The 16555-nt window shown below is 36.2% G+C and overlaps 1 protein-coding gene across 3 annotated transcripts; it reads left to right on the forward strand.

Annotated features, from left to right (window-relative positions):
- Window positions 1-15: 15 nt before the first annotated feature.
- On the forward strand, window positions 16-15973 carry LOC149727011 (armadillo repeat-containing protein 2-like). Of its 3 annotated transcripts, none has more exons than XM_089889956.1 (18): window positions 16-153; window positions 828-1025; window positions 1303-1462; window positions 2093-2217; window positions 2574-2694; window positions 3507-3617; window positions 4104-4276; window positions 5107-5209; window positions 5882-5982; window positions 6518-6649; window positions 7094-7233; window positions 8054-8250; window positions 9517-9735; window positions 10223-10369; window positions 10717-10830; window positions 11411-11543; window positions 12706-12851; window positions 13121-15973. In XM_089889956.1, exons 1-18 carry the CDS (start codon window positions 16-18, stop codon window positions 13318-13320), a joined length of 2658 nt encoding a protein of 885 aa, XP_089746082.1. In that variant the 3' UTR covers window positions 13321-15973. The 3 variants fall into 3 exon arrangements, with proteins under 3 accessions (XP_089746082.1, XP_089746083.1, XP_089746084.1); XM_089889957.1 differs by having other exon boundaries at window positions 16-147; window positions 822-1025; XM_089889958.1 differs by lacking the exon at window positions 13121-15973 and having other exon boundaries at window positions 11411-11601; window positions 12706-12846.
- Window positions 15974-16555: the final 582 nt, after the last annotated feature.

The following is a 16555-nucleotide window of genomic DNA, read 5'->3' on the forward strand; positions in this document are numbered from 1 at the left end:
GTTGGTCACTGTGTAATGATGGAGCATAGAAAAGCTGGTATGTCAATGAAAAAATATAAAACCATTCCAAATCGAGATTTTATCGCCACTACCCCTGAAAGGCCATCTAGTGCTGAAGTAATACGTGACGCTAAGCAATGGTGCGCTCTGCAGGTAACTTGCTTGTAGTAAACCAGTATTTTACCTTTTTTGCCAAAGAGAAAGAAAAGAAATGTATGTGTACTTGTGGTCCGCTTTTGTAAAACTTATATGATTCCATTTTATTAACACAATTCAAGGACATACAATATATATATATATAATTATAAGTTATAATTCATTGCTAAATTTTTATTTTTAACTTATTACCGTTGGGGCATTCAGGACTTAGGTTTAGTCTTTTTTATTTAAACATTACACCAGTATTTTACCCTAAATGAGGTCTTAACATTGATCTCGATACTAACTTTCTCGTATACCAATGCTTCCCAAACTTTTTTAAAAATTTTGTGTGGTGAACCCTTTGCAATTATTTCGGCCCTATAAAAATTAAAAAATGATATAGAAAAAATGCCAAAACCACACCAGTGAAGAAAAAGCAAAAACTATCAAATAAGGTAACCCTACAAAAATTGTTGTACGCTTCAGAAACTGCTGTACGAATCCCAGTTGGTCCGCAGAACCCTGTTTGGAAATGACTGTCCTATACCTTCTTAGTGCTTCCCTTTTTAGTTGGCCACAAATCTTTTTTTGTTGAGCAGTTGGTATTATTAAGATTACTTGGTTTTTTTTTATAGCTCTATGCTTTACTATTTTCCCCTAAATGTGTCCAATGTTGAAACTCGCAGGCAATCCAAACTCGTCGACCTGCGACCCCAAGAGATGCAAGCAGGTCCTTATTTGGTGCTTCAGCAGAGGGTACCAGGGGGAATTCCCGGCCCCCGTCAGCTTTCAGTATCGGCCCCCAACATTTTGACCCCACCGATTCACCGTCAAGACCCAACTCTGGGGCCGTTGCTAAATCGAAGCTAGCTCCACTTAATCATGTAGGTTTTAGTTTATATATGTGACTTTGTCTGTTGGTAGAAGCTTTGGGCAAGCGGGCAGGTTTTCAAGGTGCACCAAAAACAGTAGTGGACAAACTCAAAGTTATTTTAAGGGCCAAAAACTGTTAAAATTAACTCATCATGTGGTATATTCTTCTAATCGCTAGAAATATGATCAGTGCCCAGCATCAAATTTTTTTTAATGACATCACAATTTAAGTGACCATTTTTGCCTTCTTATTTCCCAATTCACAAACTCATTGTTTTATATTTTTAGAAACCAATAGTTCCATCTAACCCGGAACTTCTCGTTGGTAAAAAATCCTCCATGATTGTGTCCTCGTCTCAGCGAACACCAGGTGACGGTAGCGAGCTGGTTTTAAGAAAAGGAGCAAAACAACAAACCCCTCGATCACCAGTTAAAGCTGTGCATGCAGGTAGGAATAACAAACTTTGAAATTTAACTAAAAAGTGCGAAAAAATCAAAGTTTTAAAGTTGCATGAATAAAATTTGCTTGGACTATTTATTCTTGAGCATTAATACAATGCCAGTTGTTATTACAGTGGTGTACAGTTCGCGCGTGCTTATAAATTACAAACTTTGTGCGTGGTTGTTTTTTGTGGGTAATAACAATTTTTCTAAAAAAGGGAGAAAAGTCACAGTTTTAAAGTTGCATGGATGAAATTTGCTTATTTAATATTTAGCGGTTGGACAATGTCACAATGACATTCGTTATAGCATGCGTGTTCTGTTTTTTACAGTTCTTGCCCGCTTATGAGTTACATATGTTACTTTGTGGGATTTTTTTATTTTTGTTGTGTGGCTACGAATTGCGACAACTCACTATAACTGGGTTGCGGCAATGACCTTCAGTGTCTTGCCCAAAGATATGCACGCACTTTTTTATCACCTTAAACCATCAGAAAATGACTCTGCATTGCAATGTTTCAATGTATTTAATTGTGAAGTATAAAATTATTGGAAAAAACTCAAAAAATTTAATATTTTAGTGCATTTTATTTGTAAAAAAAACAAAAAAATATATATATGGTAAAAATATGGGCAGATCAGAAAGTGAATAATTTTGATGAAATTGACGACAAAACGCCATCAATGCTGATTCCAAGTCGATACCATCCAACCCCACCCCCTGCTAGACCTAAAACTCAAAAAACTGCACAGAAACAAAAGGTATATATATGGTGTCACAGTCACAGTATTCTATTCTATATAAGTAAGGTCCTATGGCGAGGGTCTTCAGGGGACCTGGAATTTAGCCCAGAGTTTACCCATTACCCCAATACCAAAATTTGGTGTTCAAAAATTGCCAATTTTTCATTCTCTTTTAGAACTCCTTTGTTTTATGCTACAGTATGCTCGGTGTTGTATCTGCTGTTTTAGTAATAAGTGCATTTATGATCTAATATGCATATGTTCTTAAAAAAAACATAAAATTTGGTTAAAAAACGTTGTTTTTAAGTTTGTTTTTTATACTCAATTGAAAGTATAAAAAAATCCACTCCAAAACAAAAAGAAATTTTTTTTAGGACATTGTGATACCGACGGCACCTGATGAACAAAGAGCCCCCTCAAGTGGGAGTACTGCATCTTCTGCAGGATCTGTTGGAAGATCAAGCGGAGACAGGCGGAGGCCCTCTCCTGGATCAGGTACTTGTTAATGTTTTAAACAACTTTTTTTATACAATTTTGTTTTAAACAACTTTTTTTGATAGATATATAGTAGGATGGGGGAAGATAGGACACATTTTCATACTATTTTCTCGTTCCATTTGGTAGTAAACAAAAAACATTCAAAAAAATATAAAACCATATCCTCACGACTTTCATGGACCGTTGTTATTTGTTTAAAACACGATCAGGCTGTTTGGATATTAGGTGCTAAAGGTGTCCCATCTTTTCCCACACCACTATTGCACTATATATAATTGTTTTATCCTTTTTATTTTTATTATTTTGTGTGTTTTTTGTGTGTTGCAGTTTTATATGCTTTGTTGGTTATTTATCACATGATGCATGATGATCATGTATGCTAAGTTGGCAAGCATTACATTATTGATAAGCTTTTTTACTAACATTTTCTGCATGGCTGTCTATTTGGACAATGACTGTAATATAAATGCAAGCATCAATGTTATAAATACCCTGTAGCGTTGGAATGTATGCTCCGCATTCCACTCTACTAATTAAGGTCGCACGCAGGAAGCGTCCTGCAACATAGCGACTGCGTGCCTTTTTCTTTTCGTTCTCTTCTTGTGTTTCGCATTTACGTGTTCGCAGGCATTACAAGATATACTCGCTCAACGAACGCTACAACCCAATGTTATAAACCATATCTCTTCCAAATTTTGGTATTTTTATTATAATTTTATTCTTCACTATTTTATACAGTTTTTGAGTCTTATCTGTCCCATGTTTTTAAACTCCTTAAAAATTATATTATAAATATGATTTCCATGTAGGTGGGGGAAGTGGGGGTCAACGAAACGACGAATCGGCAGAAGAAGCTTTTTATTGGAACCAAACTGTTCTGCCATTGGTGGAAAAATTAGAAGAATATTCACAAGCGAGTGGTTAGTTGTTTTTATTACATTGTATTGGAGTAATGGACCAACTCTGGTCTAATCCAAGGTCCCTTAACATGCAGCACTGTAGGACTTTATTCATAGAGAATGCTACAAGCTTAATAATAATATGTATACAATACAGTGCAGGCATGCAGCCTTAAATTAAAACGTGCGTCCGAAAAACTGTTATATTATCATATCAGTGATATCACCCCCAAAAGGGTCTGCTAATTTATCATTTTTAAATTGTTATCTATTTAAATCTAACAATTACTCTATAAAACTGCATTTAACTTACACTATTTTAACACTGCTTTTTTACTAAGAAATACAGTAAGGATCTGGTACTACGAAACGTAACAGACAAAAATCAAGTCCATCCAATTGTATAACAAAATATATATATTTTGTCTAAGTGGCATTATCAGTCTCTTCTTCATATAAAACCTGCTGCAAATATTATTTAAACGACTTTACAATGTGAACTTTCAGACCCTGATCAGTTATGTGAAGTGTGTGGATCGTTATATACAACGCTCTCTCATGGATCCTGCTTTGTAAGGATGTCATACAGAAGAAGAACTTCTCTCCTTTCCGCTCTCTTCCGTCTTCTGCACATTAAGTCACATGATCTGCATCTTTTAAGTGCGAGGATAATTTTGGAGGTATGTAAATCTATTACATACATATATATATGTTACATTATTTATATTTATTTTATATATATATATTTTTTTTGCCATGTTTTTGTTTGGTGTTAAAAAACCATAAAACAATACATGTTATATAGGGCTATATATATATTTTTTTTATTTTTTATTTTTTTGCATTTTTTTTGTTTGGTGTTTAAAAACCATAAAACAATACATGTTATATAAGGCTATATATAGATATTGTTTTGCAATGTTAAAAAATGGTACTGTCAAAACCCAAAAGTTTAGGGCACATTTCAGGTTACTATCTCAATAACTTACTGTTCTGTGAGGTTTATAGATATATATATATATATATATATATATAGAATTATATATTTTTCCAATGTTAAAGCAATGTTTTTTTGCAATGGTGTCAAAAGTTTCCACAAAGGAACAGCCCACTAAACATTAGGTTATTGTGATGATGTCAAAAGTTTTGGCCACATTTTAGAATATTCTATCAATAACATGCACTTTGTTTTTTGTAAGTAAGCTATCACCCGAAACCAAAAGAATTGGTTTAAAGTTACTGAGACAACTTAAGAATTACATTAACATTATCATATATTACCTGTTTTTTTTTGTCACTTCACATTTGGACCCTCTGAAACATTTTAAGAAACTTTTTTATGACTGTTTTAATTCACTAATTTTATATATTAGACACTCTTTACCAATCATTAGTAGAAAAAGTGGCGCACGTGTTTTATAGAATACTTATGCAGCTTGCGCCAGTGCAATGGCACAGGTTTTTGGAAGCCTTATAATTTGAACCTGTTCTCCTCTTTCTTTTACTACAGTTACGAGTTACCAGTAAGAACCTGACAAGTTTGTGCAAGCTCATGTTTCGTATATGTCGAGATAAACAACACGATCTGCTCTTCATGAAATACAAACTGATAGGTGTGTTTGGTTCTTGTGTATCTTTGTGTTTGCTTTATATATATATAGCCTATATAGTAAAGTACGGGGAAGATGGGACACCTTTTCATTCTTTTTTCCTGCCCATCGGGAAGTAAACAAAGAACATTCAAAGAATTATAAAACCGTATCCTCAGGAATCTCATAGACCGTTTTTAATTGTTTAAAACACGATCAGAATATTTAGATGTTAGGCACTAAAGCTGTCCTATCTTACCAGACTCTACTATATATGTATACTGTATAGCTATTACAATACAAAAAGTATGTATTGTATAGCAGTTCTATTCTCTACGCGTAATGTCCTACACTATGGGTTCTGGAGATATTTAGGCCTGAGTTGGCCATTTACCCCAATACCTTGGGTGCTACAGCCAATTAGTGATCACTGAAACCCTAAAAAAATTACTCACAAAGCTACATATGTGAAAACTAAAAAAGCGGGCATAAGGTGTATGAAATAAGATAGCATTGTTTTAACAACTGTCATTGACCGCCCTGAGGATAAATGTGTCAGTTATTCATTCCCTCACTCAACACACACCAAACCCAGTCTATTTAAAGTCTTCCAAATATTTAATGTAATTTCTAGCGATGTAGGCACCGGTGTAAAGTACATGAGATTACACTTAAACACACCCCCTTTATTTACAGTACCAATGTTGAATGTGTTTCTTGACGTGAGCGACCCATTACCAAAGTACGAGGCATTGGTGTACATGAGCGGTTCGCTAAAGTTTTTGTCCGATAACAAGGTTTGCTTTGTTATAATGGTATTTGTGGATGCACATTACAGAATAGTTAGGTATTCTAGGATATCCTAGAATACTCTATTTCGAATTTTAAATTTCAAATCTTTTTTATTCATGGGAAAAATCAATTTTACCCACATAAATCTGGGTATTGAGGCTACTAAAGTCGCTTGCCAATTGTTCTGTATTTTGAGCTTTTGAACAATATGTTACGAAGAAACATATAAAATCTAAATTCTGTTACGTGCATCCCTACTTGTAAAATCACAGAAGGCTTTGTGACCCCATAATGTATGCTTCAGCAAATTTTATTGTTTGTATCATGTTATGTCTGTATTTAAAACTGACGAAAAAATGAGGTAATTTATAATAAAAAAATGGGCATGGTCTGTATTACAGTTCTTTTTGACCTAATATTAACATGTAAGATGTATTCTCTAGCTTTTCTACAGCTTTTAAAATAGTATAATGTAACATATTAACTTATAAACCACATCATATAACTTATAAAGCATATTATGTAAGTTTTTCTATTTAGACTGTCGCGGAAGCATTGCTGAGTCATGACGCACTCGCCATTTTCACGCAATTCATGAACAACACTATCGAAGCTACAGTGCTCCACGGGGACACCAAGCGTCAGAAATATGCGTCAGATTTTTTAGTACAGGTAAGTTCAAATTTGTGTTTTTTATATAGTAGGTTGGGGAAAAGACATATTTTTTCGTCCCATTTAGTAGGAAACAAAGAACATTCAAAGAATTATAAAACCGCATCCTAACAACTCCTATAAGCCGTTGTTAATTGTTTAAAACACAATCAGGATATTATGTACTAAAGATGTCTCGTCTTCTCCCACCCTACTATATATCTGTTGCTGCCTGGCATATTATAATAATACTTTGGCTCTTCCAGCAAGAATTTTGCTAACACGCTTCTATGTCATATTCAGGCCGTCTCAAGCGTAAAAAGACACTTTGTGTGTTGTAGTTTTTTTGTTTTAACAGAAATTTGAATTTTTCTCTCTTGTTGTATACATGTATAGCATTGATAAGCCTCATTTCTTTCATTTTTGTTTTCAAAATTTTTAATATTTTTTAAATTTTCTTTTTAGATCACGGCTGCGTTCCGAAATGTAATGGATGTTGATAAGAAAGCTTCCAGATCTTTATCCTCCACTTCCACTCTCCTGCGGATGCTGGAAGTCTTTGGGAGCGATGGAAACCTGACATGGAATATTTCACGAATATTCAGGTAGAAAATTTTTGTCGCAAATTTTGACCATGATTGAAAACATAGACAGGTTAACACATTATAACAGATTTCTAATTTATTAGCCATTTAAACAAAGGAAGAGAAAAGATATCAAAACTATCTGTGTGTTTTACTTGTTAGGATGTAGTTTACCGTTACTAGAGATGCACATTAATTAGATTCGAATACTAAAGGAAAAAAAAAAATTTTTGTGTTTGTGGGACTTTCGAGAGTATACGTTACGCAACTTCTTTTCATAGCCTGCTTTACGTTTCATAACGCAAACACTACCCAATAGTACAATTTTTGGTCATTTTACAGCTCATGATCCAACAAGGCTGCTATAAAAGAGTCTATAAACTGACTTATGTTGGTAAAATTCATTTTTCCTATAAATCTAAAAAGATTCGAAATTCTAGATTCGGAATTCTAGATTCGAAATAAAGTATTCTAGGATATCCTAGAATACCTAATTATTCTGTAGTGTGCATCCCTAACCGTTACCTATGCGAATTTTAAATTTTATGTATAGTTAGTAGGGTTAGGGACGATAGGGCACCTTTAGTACATAATATCAAAATATCCTGATCGTGTTTTAAACAGTTATAAACGCTCTATGGGAGTCGTGAGGATATGGGTTTATAATTATTTGAATGGTCTTTTTTTTAGTACCAAACATGAAGATAAAATGAAATGATAAGTTGCCCCATCTTCCCCCACCCTAATATATATTACATATTTTTTGTTTAATATTAATCCGATTTCTGGTTGACTTTAATTCACCATCTGTATATACAAAAATTTCATTTTAATTCACCAGCAAAATGACAATGTATGCTTCTGCCACGCCCACTTTCTTGGCCGAACCTGATTGGTCGAGAGTCATTATGACATCATTATTACGTCATAGTAAAAGGGCAGAGGTTGTGGTAAGATTATGTTTCACTGTCGGCAATCTTTCTGCTCGAAGCGAGCACGCAAGAGAGGATTTGTTCTTTCGTTCATTTTATGAAGATGGTAAGAAGACTGTTTTAGTGCATTTGTGTTTAACCCAGCCTGGCGCCGTGGCATAGTGGTTAGCGCGCCTGGTTGTAACCCAGAGGTAATAGGTTCAAGGCTTGTCGCGGCTGCTACCATTGTGGGCGTATGTGTCCTTGGGCAAGACACTTAATGCCAATTGCTCCAACCCAGTGGTCACTAATGGGTTGTCCAAATTATTAGCCATACATAAAAATAAAATAAAAAAATTCCCCAAAAAATAATCACCCACAAAGTAACATACATGGTAACTTGCAAGCTGGCAAGGGTGTTAAACCTGTGTTATAATGACTGTTGTTTTCGGGCCACGCGAGGATAAAGTTACAGTTACATTCACATTACATTCAATCCAGAGGTTACGAGTTCAAGGCTCGCAGCTACTATTGTGGGCGTATTTGTCTGTGGTTGTATGTAACCTTAAGGTTTTGGGTTCAAAGCTTGTTGCTGCTAATATTCTGGCATTTGTCCGTGCTTATAAGTAACCCAAGGTGATTGGTTCAAGCCTTTCGGTGCTGCCATTGTGGGCGTATGTGTTCTTGGGCAACAGTTAACAACAATTACTCCAAAACAGTGGTCTATAATAGGTTGACTAAATGGCTTTTAAAAAATAAAACTGAAAAAATTATAACACAGAAAATAAATGAATTATTGACACCTATTAAGCAGCTTGCAACAGGTCAAAGACTCCTTATAAAACAGGGTGTTCTATTTTATACACTCTGTACTTGCTTACAAGTTACCATATATGTTTTTATGGCTGACATTTGAAGTTTTTGAACCACCTATTCGTGACCACTGGGTTGAAGCAATATCTGTTAATGTCTTGCTGCCCTATGACACATACGCCCACAGTAGTGGCAGTATTGAGCATTGAACCTGTTCCCTTTGTTTAAAATACACTCAAATCATTAAGCCACATTGCAAGACATAAAATACAAGTCTGACAATTCCTAAATCCCAAATTGTAGCTCAAGTGCAAATACCTTTTTAGAATTACCAACTCCTAAAAAGTCTAACCCCCTAATTTTGTCAGCCTTAAATTACTACCTGTAACCTGATAGCATCAAATTTACGGCTTTGGAATTTTAGTTACCTTTTTCTGCCTTGAGAGTTGTTATAGCTAGTTCTAATTCTAACAAAATTCGATAACCTAGAAAAAAAACATTAAATCTAATTTTTATCACTCCCACTCCTTATTATGACATAATAACGATCTTATGACGTAACAGTGCTATTCTCGCGCAGATGAAAATCACGACTGCCTCTCTGTAATGCTTGACGTCATTGAAGATCATATTGATGACGTCACAAACGATGACGTAGCAGAGTCACGTGACAAGTCGCACGCTACCGACGTGGTCGTAAAAGTAATCCGCGTTATTGCGAATTTGTCGCTAGGTGAAAAAGTTGGTCCTCTTGTAGCGGCTGACGATCGATGTCTGCAGATGCTACTGCATATTCTAGGTAAGAACAGTGCCATAGTAGGGTGGGGTAAGATGAGACAATTTTATTCTCTTTTCTCGTCCCATTTCGTAGTAAACAAAAATATTTACAATTTAGCATAATCGTAGCCGTGCGTCTCTAAATGAGCGTGTTCAAAACACAATCTGGAATTCTGGGATTTAGGTGCTAACTGTATTCATCTTACCCCACAATACTATATGTTTAGGCAATAATTTCGTATCCCGTCTTACTTTGAACTTTGAACTTTAGTCGTATAGTGCCGTATCACCACCTAATCATTCAATGTGTTCCACTACTGCCTTATCTTGTATCTAAATAAAGGAAAAACACCCAAAAAGATAAGTGGGCACGAGGTGCATGAAACGTAACACCCGTTTTATAACTATCATTGCCGCACTATGTGAGGTAACAATAAGATTCATTTATTCAGTATTCATCCTGGAGTAAGAAAATACATTTCACCCATAAATCTTATAAATTCTGACAGAAACAACGTCTGTTGAAAATTCGGAGGAATTAGTTGTGAATTCACTCGCGACCTTGAGTAACCTTTCCTTCTATGACCATAAACTGGTGAGGGGCGTGTCGGGGGCGGGGAGCGCGGTGACAAACAACAGGCTACAGATAGCAGTGTGTAAGTTGCACCTTCGTAATTTATTTATACAAATAATCTAAAAATTGCATAAAATGTCTGACTTCTTACAACCGTTTTGTATTTTGTATAAAATGGGTGTTTCTTCACGGCATCAACTGATAAAAATCCTTCAGAAACATCTTCTGCTTGCTGTCGAGTTTCATACCTAGTATACAAAACAAGTTGTATAATTTTTTTATCCCATTCAAAATATGGTCATTTATATTTTCTATACATGAAGTCCTACGGCATGGCATGCCATGGGACCTAGATAAATTACAGCAAATTTGGTCCGTTAAAATTTGCTCCCTTGTTCTGTACTTGATCCTTGTACCTTTTGGTCCTAGGTCTGTCAAAGTTAATGATGTTAGATAACATGGCGTGTGTCGCTGAAGTTTGCAGAGTATTTGGCAACCTTACACGATACAAGGATGTAAGAGACCTACTGCACCAGCATAAAGGTTTGTATTGATTGTACATTTACGCGACTGTTGTTTTACTTTGAATTCTGCCTGAAAACGACTTTGCAATGTCGGTATGCATAATAATTTTGCCCGATTTTATTGGTTTTATTGGCCCTGTCAGTATAGTTTTTCATTTTTTGTTTCTTTGAATAACGTAGCATGGTATGAATTTTCTGCCATGTATGAATATGCTAGCAAAATTTTAAATATCGAAGAGAAGGCCGTTAGGAAAACGTGATTAGCGTAGACGCCTGTAGCACAGATTTGACGTGTTCGAGGCTCGTTGCTGCTACCATGCCCGCGTGCGTATCCTTGGGCAAGACGCTTAACAGCAATTGCTCCAACCCAGTGGTCGCTAATGGGTTGTTGAATTGTAATATATTACAAAAATATATATAAAAAAAGTTAAAAATAATAATTACCTACAAATTTAAATACGTGGTAACTCGTAAGCGAGCACGAGGTGTATGAAACAAAACACCCGTGTCATAACGACTTATGTTCTCCGCCACGCAAGGATAAATAAGTCAAATTCATTTATTCACCCAATTACCGCGCATTTTTTTCTATTTCTTAGTCGATTTGATGATGGTCGCATTATTGGATTCATCCGACCGTCAGGTGGCGTACTACGCATGCGGTATACTGGTGAACGTGAGCACAGATGTTGATAAACGCAACCCCGTCGTACAGGAAGGAGCCTTGCTGAAGTATAGCAGCCGTTACTGTAACATTTTTATGTCTGCTAAATTTCTATAGTAGAGTGGGGTAAGATGGGATACCGTTAGCACATAAATCATATATTTCCTGATTTTATTTTAAACAATAATAAGACTTTTAAGAGTCGCGCGGCTACGGTATAAAATTTTGTAAAAATTCTTTGTTTACTGCCAAACGAGGCGGGAAAAAAGAATGAAAGCCTGTATTATTTTACCACCCTGCTATACTTTTTACATTTTTTTGTTATGTGTTTTTTTTTTACATTATATAGTAGGGTAAGGGAAGATGGGATACCTTTTCATTCTATTTTCTCGTTCTATTTGGTAGTAAACAAAGAACACTCAATAAAATATAAAACCAAAACCAAATTCTTACGACTCCCAACCCGTTGTTAATTGTTTAAAACACGATCAGGATATTTGGATATTATGTGCTAAAGGTGTCCCATCTTTCCCCATCCTACTCTACGTGATTGCGCGCACGTCGATGTGACGTCATATGTTGACTCGGTCGCACATAACAATTATGACGTCACAGTTGAAAATTGTTATACGCATTAAGAATGCGTGCGGTTATAATATATAACCCACAATTTAAAGCCACAAATTCAAGGCCAACAAAATGAGGGAATTGACGGAATTTTATTAGCGGCCACGGTTTAGAGGTTTTAGGCCATAAATAATGACTATGGTCTAGCGTTTGGTTAGTAGTAAGTAAAATCGAATTTGTATTTTATTTATTTTAAAAACATCTGTATCCCGACATTTTAAAGCAAAGAAAAAAACGTGAATTCTAAGCAAACTACTACCGCATGGGGCTTACTATAGTTATTTTTGGTTCGACCTCGTTTCAGCTTACGAGTTACCACGAATACACCTCGTTCCAGCTTACGATTTACCACGAATGTATCTTTGTGGGGTGGAAGAAGATGGGACACTTTTTCATTTTATTTTCTCGTCCCACTTGGCAGTAAACAAAGAACATTTAAAAAAATTTTGAAACCTTATCCTCACGACTTCCATTCACCGTTGTTAATTGTTTGAAACACGATCAGGATATTTTAATATTATGTACTAAAGGTGTCCCATCTCCACTCACTCTACTATATCAAAGCTATCGTTATTAACCAGTACTTGTTACGTTTACACACAGATTGATTGACGTGTTGAAAGACTTTGCACCAACGGAGTGGAGGATCGGTGGCGTGGTGTGCCAACTCATATGGAACTTAATATCTGGTGGTCGACAACTTGTAGACGAATGTCATGCCGTTGTTGAAATATTGAAAGAATTCCTTGGTACCTGGTGGTATCTTATGTAATATTAGATGATAACGGTTACTGTTTTCTTCTATGTCGTTGAGGTCCTACATGGTGGCCTAAAATTCCAGGGCACATGGCGTGTCTCGCCGTAGACCTCACTCTTATAGGATAAAATACCCTAAGAAACTCCTTTCTACAATTGCATCTAAGCGTTGGATCTGTCAGAAAAAAACGTCTTGTTTTTTAGCCGAGGTTATTATAGGTTCAAGCCCGGGCACGATATATTTTCTTTCCTCTTTTTCCAGATTACGATTCTGTGTGTGCTCGCTGTGACGTCACGTCACGTGATCAAGATTCACGTGATTACCTGCTGGCATCGTGGTCGGAGGATTTCGCCGAATTCGCGAAACCGCTACTGGCTACAATGACGTCACGGAAGGAATCCAATCTGGTTCCGCTCGATCGCCCAATCGACAGCGACCATTCAAGCGTGGAAGGCACGTGATGATGACGTCATCAACATGTGACGTCACTTCGCTGCCTGTAGAGTTTCGGATACTCATATATTCCTGGATTGGTTTCATGAAAATGTGTTCCTTGGATCGTTACGTCGTCAGTATGACGTCATCCTCCATGACGTCACTTATCTTTTTCTTACCTTAACTTATCAGAGTGTTATAAGCGCACTACAGTATTAATTAGATCTGGGTATAGCCTGGAGTTGGCAGAGAGTTTATTTTATGCTTTTTTTTAATCGTACTTTCAACTAGAACTGTTTAGGATGTACACCATCTAACATAGCGTTAATAGGGCATGCTTCGGAAAAAATGTAAAGATCTTCCTTTTCTACCCATTGTAAGTTAGGCGAAAACCGGTAAACCCACTGCTCCGACTTGTTTACTTGGAAACGGACCGCAAATTTAAAACGGGGTGAAATGTTAATGTGGCAGCTCGTCTGTTGCTTGTCAGGCCAAAGCATCGCCCAGTAGTTTTATAACCGTTTGTTTATAACCGCTTGTTTGCCATAGCTCGGTGCTCGATCCGTTTTTTTTACAGAGTTTATTTTGTACACTATATTGTGGTCTCTCTTGCACTGTAATTTTTTCTACCCGTTTTCAAAGAAAGTTTCGCAAATTTCATGGAATTCGAGTTCACAGTGGTCATTTAAAGCAGGTTTACATAAAATATTTTATTTCTATTTAACTAAAATTTAAGGATAGCCAGAAATTTGGTGTAAAGTATTTATAGTTTTACTGAATTAGGTTCGAAACGATTTTTGACAAGGAAAATTTAATCCACATTTCACACAAGCTAGAGAGAGTGATCGCTACGAAACCGCTTTTAATTTTCTTACAAAATCCACTAAGCAAAAAGTTCAAGTAAAGTTTTAATCAAAGTTACGATTTGAGCGTTGATTCAAATCAGTTAAGATAAATTTAGTTCTTTCAGCCGAACACACTCCTACAAGACAGGTTCTGACCCATTTTCCCTCGCATCTACCTTTTGAGTTGTTGATTCGGTTGTTTTTCAGCAGTTAGAACTTGCGATCGTGACGCAACAGCAATTCGAGGGGTTTTATTGTTCGGTTGCTAGGCACGTAAATGGGTCGATGGCTGTTTAAAATAGAAAGTCTACGATTTTATGACGTCACAAATGAAACGCTTCTGTTGATCATCGTCGGATGTAAAAATTGTGGTGGCAACATAAAAATTCTGATTACATACTTTGAATGTATTTATAGACATTGTGTTTACTGTTTATGATGCAATAAGCGATTCTCTTGCGAAATATCGATCGTCTCAATTTAGGGTAATGGAAAATTTTAAGTAAAAATTGGCGTATTTTTTCAGGGCAGTGGCGCGAGGAACCATAAATTCTTTTATTTCCTTGAATATTTATTTTGTTTAATAAATAATAATCAAAACAGCACGGTAATATAATGATCATAGATTCGTATTGTAAGTCTTATTAGGTTACAGCGAAATGCGTGGTTAATTATCAGATATACATAGAATTGGTTGTATCTCTCTCGGGGCGATGCTGCATTTTCAAATTCGATGTACGTCATATTTAATATCGCGCTGCCTTGTTACAAAACATATTTACATCTTGAGTCGGCATATTTACATCTTGAGTGTTTTCGCGTTTACTGCCGGTGTCGCGGAAATCTGGTTCCCCGGAAATCTGGTTCCCATCGGCTACTGCGCATGCGCAGACACGGGACATTTTTATCAGAAATCTATAAATCTGGTTTCGAACGAAGATTACTTGAATATATACATGTTTTTAGATAGTTTATTTTATCTAATGTGAAAATGTATGTTTTATCGTCCTTTTTCTTTTTTGATGACGTGTTAACGGTAGAGGTCACTGATGGTCATACGTCATAATGTACAATTTAAGGTAAAATACAGCATCAATTTTTTATCAAGAAGAAAAATCTTTAAAAAGAAATGTACAAAATATGTTGCATCCAACAACTGTTATTTTTAGTCGGACCAGAGTTTTAGATTTCTCAAAAAATAAGTTATAAGTAGCCAATGGGAACCAGATTTCCGGGGAACCAGATTTCCGCGACACCGTCAATTGCTTTTTAAAAATGGCTAAATAATTTAAATTAGATCAACTTTAACCTTTGGTTGTGCAATTATCTTGTGGAAATTTTAAGTAGAAATTTTATTAAATAAAATTGGGTAACTGTTAGTAATATTTAGCTTGTGTACACCGCGTGAAACTTCCGAATGTAGTTACTCTGCTCATTTGGAAAACTGCGGGGTGTTCATGGCCTGATTTCCCTTATTGCGCCATCAAAAATTGCGCCACCTCTTCAATGAAGCGGGACCGCCATTCAAAGAGAATAGAAGAAACACTCGGGAGGAGATTTTAATTCTCTTTATTGCGCGGTCCCGATCAGCTGGTGCCGGCGAACAAATCTGATTGGCTGGCAGCGTCACCACACTTGTTTTCGAGTGTACTGCTGGTCAGGCCGGCGATAGAGGAAAATTACTGAACGGTTTTGTCTTCAATCTCTCTCTACTCGGTCAGCTGCGAAGTTGAAAGATCGGGCTTGTTACAGCGAAATTCGTTGACCCGCACAAGAAAGTGATTACTTACAGATAGCGGCGAAAGGGCTTTATTAAGTGCAACAATAGTTTATGTACGTTAGATTGCTATCGCTAAAATGCCGCAAGGCAGAAAAAGGCACACGTGTTTTGTAATGCCGCTATAAAATTTATAGGCCCAAGTTTACTTCCCGAAATATTTGCATTAGGGTTTCGATACAAGAACTAGCAAATGTTGTCATTTGCTTGTACCAGAACGATCAAATGTTGTCATTTGCTTGTACTACGAATGTATATTTCAGTTGCGGCATTGGCACCCAAACGGCCGGTACATTAATTTTGAAAATGGACTTGCACTAAACATACAACTCGTTTATTTGCCGAGCTGTCAGTCTTGGCGAACATGCTTCGTCAGCGATATTAGCACAAGCCTTAGGGAGACAAACAGTTATGTGGTTTATGCCAGTAAGACGTAACTAAAAACAACGACAGATTCAGAGAAATTTCACGAACTGTCGTACGCATGTTTTGGTTTAGTTGTTATTTCCTGTATGCGAAAATCTTATGACATACAGTTTCTTTTACAATTGTGAAAAAGTTCATTCAGCTATGTAGTACCGTATAGGAAACTTGTTAGTGTATTGGTATGACATTTATTGGTGAGAAGAGAAGAGCAAT

This window comes from Ciona robusta, chromosome 12 (assembly GCF_009617815.1).
Source record: "Ciona robusta chromosome 12, ASM961781v2".
NCBI lineage: Eukaryota > Metazoa > Chordata > Ascidiacea > Phlebobranchia > Cionidae > Ciona > Ciona robusta.